The sequence below is a fragment of the Conger conger genome, chromosome 10 (assembly GCF_963514075.1).
Source record: "Conger conger chromosome 10, fConCon1.1, whole genome shotgun sequence".
In the NCBI taxonomy this organism is placed as follows: domain Eukaryota; kingdom Metazoa; phylum Chordata; class Actinopteri; order Anguilliformes; family Congridae; genus Conger; species Conger conger.
In genome coordinates, this window is record NC_083769.1 from 20,762,947 (window position 1) to 20,772,670 (window position 9,724).

Below are 9,724 nucleotides of genomic sequence, written 5' to 3' on the forward strand. Positions count from 1 at the left end.
TCAATCTCAACACATTTATTAGTTCCCCCCGCAAACAAAAACAAAAAAAACAAAGATAACTCAGAAGACACTGAAAACCCTTATGGCATGGATTCACTGGCATCATAAAATCTTACATACAAAACCAGTCACTGTGTACATCCATCTTATTCCAACAAATAGAAGATATGGTTCAGCTTTGACCCAATTTCACACAAGGACAAATCCCACAAAAAAATATTACACAAGACAAAACACAGAAGTATTTTTGTGTCTATTCAGTGTGCTCATATGTAATTGAAAAGGAAAAAATAAGTGTCAAAGAATTCCATCAGTTTGACTATTTTAATACCACAGATTGTTCTGGAAAATAAATTTGATATACTGACTGAAATTGTAATCTGTTAGAGCTGGTGGCCATTCTACATTTTATGAGGTAAAAGTTTCTAAGAAAAATAACCAACTAGCTAGCTAACTGTACCAGTCTATTTTCTGTAAACCAATTGGGTCTGGCCATACATTATAGATTTATAACTAGAGGTGCAGGATATCAGGGTTCCATAAACTGATAAATTAATATGAAAACAAATATGATGAAGCAACATACATGCATCATCATATTTGTCAAATACGATGATGCTGTAAATGAAGCAAAAATGTCATGCTCAAAAATGAGCCCAATCATAGTCATTTACACTTCTTCTTTATTTAAATTGCGTTTACCAGCCAAAACCAAGAAGCAATCCTTCTACCATTCCTACAATTTCCATATCCTGCATCCCTGTAGAAGTGAATGACAAAAGCGATAATGGCAAGTTTGAGCTGGAATCTCATCACCTATGGAAAAATCAGCCAACATTACACCAACTACGCAAGTTGAGCACTTTGGTTCAACAGTTACAAACCATTAAAAACAATACAATTTAAAATACAACTAAAATAACTAGCACACCATGTAACTTCCTAAGGCACACCAAGAGAAAAAAGTAAAGATGGATAGAAGAAGGTCAATGTGGAATCTGAATTTTTATTTAGTCAATATCTTGTGTTAAGTGTGTTAAGTGTCATGGTTTCACTCTTGGAAGAAGTTGTAGATAACAGTTCATCAGAAGACTGGAAGTTTTAGAACAGGCTTCAGAATCAGTTCACAGCATCGGTACAGTATTTGGATTAAAGGCACTACACTTCAAGTCAGGTTGTGAGCAACGTCACCATATTGCAGCGCTGCTCCACTCCTCGTCCTGCGGGCCGCAGTGTCTGCTGGTAATCGCTTCTGCTGTGCGCTACACTACCCGACATCACTAATTATTTAACCTGCTTGGTTCAGACAATAAGTTAATTAGTGATATCAGGAGTTGGGTAGCCTGCAGGACATGGAGATGAGCAGCACTGCAATATTGTGTGCTTTTCTGAAGAGTGGAGCTAACCGATTGGATAAAAAAATATCTTTACTGATGGGTAGAGGTTAGACCAGCATTTGGACCCAGAGCATTGGGACTGAGAAGAGCTAAGAAGTCCTCTCGGCGAAAGGTTTACTTTGCTATGACTTTCCTCCCAAATGTTAGCACCGGAACTGGCGTATTACTACACAGCAAACAGAAACATCACCGACTTGAGCTGAACATTTTCTTGGGATTTTACCTTCAATACAAGAAGCAAACATTTACCAGTCGATCGCTGTAATGGAAGAGTCCCTGCGACACGGAAAGGAAAATGAAACAAGCCAGCGTAAGACCACTTAAATCAAAATGATCCATCCATCATCATTCTAGAATTTTGTCTTGAACAGTTGCACACAGGAAAAGATCAAAATGAAAATGTTCCTTTACGAAAGTGTCATACTGAATACTGCTTTTCCAAAAAGACGTGAATACGTTTGAGTATGTTCCAACGTTTTCCTTTCTCTCAGTTGTACGATTGTTGATTGATTGATTGATTGTTGTCAAACGCTGTCCCGGAGACATGTTTGAGGGCACTTGTCTGGCTTCTGCTCCGAATCGTAACCGAGCTTGCTCCTCTGCCACAATCTGAAGACTGACAGGGCTGAAGCCACACCCGCTACGCTCAACCGACGGAGCTCTGGGGATGCGAAAGTTGGGAGGAATTTCGGGCCTTGTGTGTGCCTGCCCCCGACGGCCCCCGCTCCCTCACATGTCTCGATGGTTCCTGAAGCGCTCTTTAAGCTGCTCCCTCTTCAGCACATGCTCCTTCTCCTCGTCCTCAGACACTTCCTCCTCGTCCTCCTCGTCTGTGGCGAAGAGCTCGTCCTCGAAGAAGGACCCTCCCAGCCCGTACTCCTGCGCGTGATGAGACACTTCGTTCCCCATCAAATGGGGTGAGCCCTCCACGAAGTCCGCGAACCTGGGCGGAAACAGGAAAACAAATGCCTTTGGTCAAAAAGCATTGACGGGCACCTATCCCTCAAATGTCTGCAGCTTTCAAATAAAAGGTTAACTTTGTTGCGTTAGCCAGCATGTGCTAACTGCGTTCAAGCCCACCTCTTCGGAGACTGCAGCCTGGAGACGGTCTTCCAGGTCTGGAAATCGGGGCTGCCGCAGTACTCCCGCAGCTCCTCCAGGGCGCGCTGTGTCTCCTCTTCCCCCTGCCTCTGGTACTCCTCCTCAGTCAGAAGACGACGAGGCTCCAGCTTCCTGCACCAGTTTGGTCTCAGCCTGCTTTAGTACAGAGTAGTGTTAGCATAGAGCCTTCTGTATTCCAGAGTAGTGTTAGCATAGGGCCTTCTGTATTACACAGCAGTGTTAGCATACAGCCTGCTTTAGTACACAGCAGTGTTAGCATAGGGCCTTCTGTATTACACAGCAGTGTTTGCATACAGCCTGCTTTAGTACAGAGCAGTGTTAGCATAGGGCCTTCTGTATTACAGAGTAGTGTTAGCATACAGCCTGCTTTAGTACACAGCAGTGTTAGCATAGGGCCTGCTTTAGTACACAGCAGTGTTAGCATAGGGCCTTCTGTATTACAGAGTAGTGTTAGCATAGGGCCTGCTTTAGTACAAAGCAGTGTTAGCATAGGGCATGCTATAGTACAGAGTAGTGTTAGCATAGGGCCTGCTATAGTACAGAGCAGTGTTAGCATAGGGCCTGCTATAGTACAGAGCAGTGTTAGCATAGGGCCTGCTATAGTACAGAGCAGTGTTAGCATAGGGCCTGCTATAGTACAGAGTAGTGTTAGCATAGGGCCTGCTATAGTACAGAGCAGTGTTAGCATAGGGCCTGCTATAGTACAGAGCAGTGTTAGCATAAGGCCTGCTATAGTACAGAGCAGTGTTAGCATAGTGCCTGCTATAGTACAGAACAGTCTTAGCGTAGTAGTGTTAACACATAACCGGAGCAGTGCTAGCATAAAGTCTTGTGTAGTACGGAGCAGTGTTAGCATTCATATACAACTGTTGCCGAGATAAAGTTCTTTGATTTAAACTTTACTTCATCTCTGACTCTCTCTCCCTCTCAAACCCATCCGCACACTCACATGTACGCATTTATGGCCAGCTGAACAGGATACTCCAGGTTCTTGGCGCAGAAAGCTGCCACAATGATGGCTAGCGCCACCTGCTGGACCTGGATGCCGGCGTAGACCAGCAGCAGGCCGAATATCTGCAGCGTCCAGGACAGGATGTTAATGCTGCGCTCCTCCACCAGGGGGCCGTGGCGGTAGCACACCGCGAAACTCACAAAGCCCACCACCGCTGTGTAGCCTGCAGTCGGACAGAGGCATTAGAAACCAGCGCTTTAAACCGCCCTGAGAGAAAGCACAAACAATTTATTTTACCGTACAACATCCTTTACTCTCAAAAAAAGCATTGCAGGATGATCTCCAGCAGGGGTTCCCTATCATGTGCCATGGAGAGCTAAGAGTATGCAGGTTCATTCCAACCATCGACCTGCTGCTTTCACTCATTAACACCTTCAACCAGAGGAGGGTACTTGTGGAGTTACAGGTTGCTATGAAAACCTGCATACTCTCGGCCTTCCATGGTACATGATTGGGCACCCCTGCTCTAGAGTATCGCATGGTATCTTTTCTGATGTACTTAATACTCATTTCATTGATTTATGTATTTATTGTTGCATGTAATTTGATGTTTGTCTTGATCCTGAGGACCACATTGGAAATGTATTGGTAATGCTTTTATGTGCCACCATCTGTCATCTGTCAGTCAGTCAGTGAGTCAGTGAGTCAGTGAGTCAGTCACCTATGGCCAGGTGCCAGTGCTCTCTCAGAATGAGCTGCAGGTTCCGGAACACCAGCTGGATGAGGTAGAGTGAGAAGGACCAGCCCCCGACTATCATCACGTAGAACGGGCTTTTCTGAGGAAGAAACAGTTCCATTATTTATTCTTTCTTTTGACAGTGAAAGATGCATTTAAACAGATTGCAAAACAAAAATGGTCAAAAAAGGATGGTCAATATTCACATATGTTTGCCCACGTTTAGCCTGTAGCTAAGAAGCAGTATGTTACATTCTAACAGATCAGCAATTCCTATTATTAATATGAATGTTTTATTAGGAAGCTTTATACATATCAACAGCAATTTGGTGACAATCCATTTATTTTTAGACAGAAGTATTCACACGATGGAAAATGAAATACGCCAGGTAAAGAAAGGCAGGGAAAATATGAGGGGATGATGCGGGGTTTGTGTCTTTATCTTTGTGTCAATATTATCTCAGTTATCCATAAATAACAATAAACCTCAAACTTTTTAAACCTCAAACTTTTTTAACAAGACCAACACTTCGGTTAATTAAAATCAGGCACCAACTCTTACTGTAAGATTCATATCCAACACTTAGTGCCTGACTTTAATGACTGTAGGATTTTAACAGATGTGCACCCAAACATGACACCAGTGCTGTGACGGCACAGTGCTTTTCATTGCACCACCGTGCAACAACGTCTTGCTCCTAAACACACAAAACAGGAAGCTTCTGTGACCTTACAAACAGCACTAAGTCCTGGGTAACATATATGGTGGCTTTGATTGCCCAATGGAGTGTGGTTACAGTGTTTGTGAGCCTCACCTTGGGCAGCAAGCGAGCCATGATGAAGATGAGGATGATGAGGGAGGCGATCATGCCCGTGCTCATTCCGGCTGAGTAATAGAACAGCTGACTCCTGTGGGAGGGTGGGAGAGCAGGGTCAGCTGTGTGTCCATACTATGGAGGCTGTGTGTCCGAAGCAAAGTACCTGAAGCTACGCTAACAGCACAGCTGTGTCTCCGAAGCAAAGTACCTGAAGCTAAGCTAACAGCACAGCTGTGTGTCCAAAGTGAAGTACCTGAAGCTACACTAACAGCACAGCTGTGTGTTCAAAGCCAAGTACCTGAAGCTACGCTAACAGCACAGCTGTGTGTCCAAAGCCAAGTACCTGAAGCTAAGCTAACAGCACAGCTGTTTGTCCAAAGTGAAGAATCTGAAGCTACGCTAACAGCACAGCTGTGTCTCCGAAGCAAAGTACCTGAAGCTAAGCTAACAGCACAGCTGTGCATCTGATGCAAAATGCCCTTTTGCCTGTATGTTTGAAACCAAGTGCCTGTTTACTAACCCCAACTATGTCCTGAAAACATAGTTCAGCCATGAATTTTCTGAAATATCTTTTGTACTAAATTACCAGAAAAATCAAAGAAAGGTACGTTCACACTTCCTGGGCAGCATCAGGATTTCGGCACTTTAATTCTTTGATGCATCTGCTATGTGAGATTTCACTGCCGGTTTTAAAAGGACGTGTTGCTCCACACATCCTGAAGCAACAGCGGGTGATACATGATGACTCAAACTACTAATGGTTTGTGATGCAGATGGCATTTTACAAAGTTTGCCTTGAGAATATAACAATTAGTAATAATCTCCCTGACAAAATGAGAAAAGTTGGCAGGACAATTAATGTTAGGAAAAAAAACCCTCATAACAGAAGAAGAATTACACATTTTCAAACACTTCGGCATCTAAGGAGAAGCAGGACTCCCTGTGTGTACTGTGCTGTAAGACTAGCTCAAACAAGAAAAGTAAAGCATTAAACACAGATCTGACTATGATCTAAGTAACATGTTTCTTTTTGTAAATGTGGGGAAAGAAAGAAGATTCCCAACACCAAGAAGCGCCATTACCTGCTGAGTGTGTCGGCATAGAGAAACAACAGCAATCCAGACAGGAACACCAGGAACAGATAAATATCAAACTCTTATGGAGAAAACAACATATTAATAAGGGGTTAATTAGAAGGAATGCACATTTCAAATAATATATTCGAATTCTTTAGGAGCGACCAAATGGCCAGGTGTCCACACTTTTACCAATTAGAAGCCTAGAGATTCACCCAGCATTTAAAGGCCCACAAGCATCAAAGTTCCCTTCCTGGTTTTTGTATCTAAAATGGCCACAATATTCCTCCCCCGTCCTGCGGTCATCTCTCTGTGTCAACATGGCCAGTGGAGAGAATACAGTAGTGAGGGAGAGGGATCGAGGAGCAAAATAACTGGTAAAAAAAGTAATTCAGGAGATCAACAGGGTTCTCAAAAGGGGTCATACGTCATGTGGGAAAGTTTTATGAACAGCTTGGAAAAATAGCATTCACATCCTAAAATATGCATACTTCAACCAATTCTTTTTCTTTTATTACTTGAATCAGTTTGGAACACAAAACGGAAACTCCACGAAGCTCAAAAACATGAAAAATGTGTGTGGGCCTTAAATTTTCAGTTCATTTTTATTAGGTTATTATTATTTTTTTACCTCTTTAAAATGTCATCTCTTGTAATATAGCACAATGTGAATGTATTCTTCACAGCATGCATAGCTAAAAGGAAAGTCAGGAAAAGCAGGCCGGGTGACTCACTGTGCTCGAGCCTGACTGTGTACGTGGCACTGCGGTCCGCTGGGTCCACCCGGAAGCAGGTCTTTGTGCTGAACAAGCCCACGCTGATGAGGGTCTCGTTGGAGTGCTCACGCATGAAGTAGCGCACCAGGGTCCACAGGCTGAAGTGCTCCAGCTCCTGGAGCTCGTTCTCGTCCTGCACCACCGTCACCTTCAGCTCCTTGGAGCTGTACACCTGAATCTGGGCCCAGTGAGAGGGACACCCCCTTAATCAGACACACTGCTGATTATACACCACCGTCACCTTCAGCTCCTTGGAGCTTTACACCTGGATCTGGGACGGGGAGAGAGGTAGACAAGGAGGGAGACCCACCCCAATCTGACACACTGCTGACTAGGTGCACCAATGTCTATCCCAAGTCTGATTTTCACAGGGGTGGATAAATTTGTTGTCCGGTTGTCCCCCAACAACCAAACTGTGAGACACAAAAAGCCTGGGGTACTACCGGTAATCTCTCTCAGCTCTGAATTAAACTGCATCGGCTGAGAGCGTTTCCTGTTGGGCGACCTTCGGCTGGTTGGGTCTTGATGTAGGCGGGAGTTGCTGACTGCGCAAAGCGTTTATTAGCTTACTGACAGGAGACCAGAACTAGAAGCGCCGAAATTCCCAGTCTTAATTAACTTCAGGTCAGACAAGTCAGCAGCAGTTTGTGCCTGTGATGCGAGGATCTCTGTTGGCGTAGCCTAGAAAATGATTATCTTTAGCAAGAGAAACCATTTTAAGTAAATACCTCACCGCATTAATAACTGTGCCATTCAAATGGATGAGTAGGAATATCTCAGCTAATTGATTCTTTATATACATTCTTATATCACTATATAGGTATATCACTAGCGAACATTTTTAGAAACCAAATCAAATGGACATACGTTGTTCTCCAAACCTTCACTTTACATAACGTCATCTTGCCAACCTGTCTAGCTTGCAGTGTAGGCCTACCTTGACAAATAGAATCACTATTGTGGTAAACAGCTTAGCAGCCTGCCTTGCCATGTTTTTTTTAAGTTGATGTCAATTCTTCCAAATACATATTCAGTGAACTGCACAGGGCAGCAGAGCAGCAAGAAATTTAAGTTGATTAAAACGGTTTTCAGTTTTCGATACTAAGAGACTGGCGGATTATATTTGTATTATTCTTTCATTGTGTATTTTCATCGGTCTTTATTGCGACTTAGGATCAAGTCTAGAATAAAATGCATCTGTCATGTTGAAAATGTTTCAGATCATTTGGTGAATGTTTATTCCAATCCTGTGAAAAAATATCAGATATCCTTAGACAGAATACAGCTGTCTAAGTGCCTGTTCAGTAAACCCAGGCATGATCTGTATGCATGTGATCTGGAAGATTGTGCTCCCCACTCTGAAGCTCGATCCCATATAAACACAGAGGGACGTGAGGGTACATGAGCATGGAGGGGGTGGACTCATCTCTGCCTGCAGAGCATTTATAAGCAGCCAAATGTTGCTGTACCACAAACACAAGAACAACCATCCAAGATTCCCTGTGATGTCATTACCAACAATGTGTAAAGAACTCTCTTGGAATGCGACTTCCAGTCACATGATAATTAAGGATGGGTGTTTGTCACAGAGAGTATTGCCTGACAAACATGGCAAAGGGCAAAGTTATTGATCACAGATTGAAAATGTATTTGAATTGGGCAGTCTTTGGAACTCCCAAAAAAAACACAAAAATAAAGAATCGGACACCCGTGACAAACACCCAGCCTTGATGATAATTAATTTCTTCAGAGGCCATATGGTTTAAACTATAATGTAAAGACCCCATTATACCTTACCAGCCAACCTGACATGAGTTTAGCGCTGTGGTTAGGGAGTTCTTTAATATGTATGACATAATGTACATGTGTAGTGCAGTTTTTAATTCTCTTCTACCTGAATCCGTGTCCAGGTCTCCCTCCATCCTGGCACCAGGTGATTTTCATAACAGAAGTGCTTTGATCCAGACTCCTGGTGTTCCTTCCCTTCTTTGATAGGGGTTATAGGCATTACCGCTGTAAAATACGGAGCAAAATCTGACGGCTGCGTAACGATAAATTGAAAGCACTGGAGACAAACATGGGACTTCTTACACACTGGCTTTATACACTGGGCCCCACACAGGCATATCGGTTTAGGAACACATTTTGTCCACTGAAACTATTTGGGGGTTCTAAACACTGCTAAAATGACTAAAATGCTAATTTGGTAATCATTGAAAAACTTCCTTCACTGTGGATGATACCAAGGAAAAGCTTGATTTAAACATAATCTAAAAATGCTCATTATTCATTCATGTTTATATGGTTCAAATTTAAATGTTATGTTACGTTAATGACAGCACGACTGTTACAACATGTGAAGAAAAGACCCTAATTAAAACGGATTCCTCAGCCATGGGATGGTCTCCGATTTAAGATTCAAATTCGGGAACGCATGAGGTAGGTAGCAAGTTAGATAACTACACAAAGCGGGTCTGGGGGGCACAACAAACATGTTAGCTATGTTGGCAATAGCCGTCTATAACTCGCCGGAATATTTAGCCAACTTGACTATTAGTGACAGAAGCTATGCTAGCTAGCCTAGCTAATACACTAGAATTGGGTATGGTGCACTGGATAGACTGGACTTGCTAGCTAGCTAGCGTGTTATTACATCGCAACTCATTTTTGGCACCTAGCTAGCATCATAATTACCAGTATTTGAAAACGTATTTCCTACCTGAAGTTTGTTCTATTAGTAGAAGAAAATGCAGCACAAAAGACAATATAATAACTGTCGTTCTTGAATTTTTGCAATTAAATCCAACTCTTCGTTTCATGTGTCCCGCCATGACAGTGCTGCGCATA

General features: G+C 42.9%; 1 protein-coding gene across 2 annotated transcripts; it reads right to left on the reverse strand.

Annotated features, from left to right (window-relative positions):
* Nucleotides 1-9,724, reverse strand: nemp1 (nuclear envelope integral membrane protein 1). 2 transcript variants are annotated; one of them, XM_061257958.1, is made up of 9 exons: nt 9,597-9,724; nt 8,772-8,890; nt 6,836-7,055; nt 6,108-6,180; nt 5,023-5,116; nt 4,193-4,307; nt 3,469-3,694; nt 2,478-2,651; nt 1-2,340 (listed from the first exon to the last, which is right to left on the reverse strand). In XM_061257958.1, the coding sequence occupies exons 1-9, from the start codon at nt 9,721-9,723 to the stop codon at nt 2,127-2,129; spliced, it is 1,362 nt and encodes a 453-aa protein (XP_061113942.1). In that variant the 5' UTR covers nt 9,724; the 3' UTR covers nt 1-2,126. The 2 variants fall into 2 exon arrangements, with proteins under 2 accessions (XP_061113942.1, XP_061113941.1); XM_061257957.1 differs by having other exon boundaries at nt 2,478-2,654.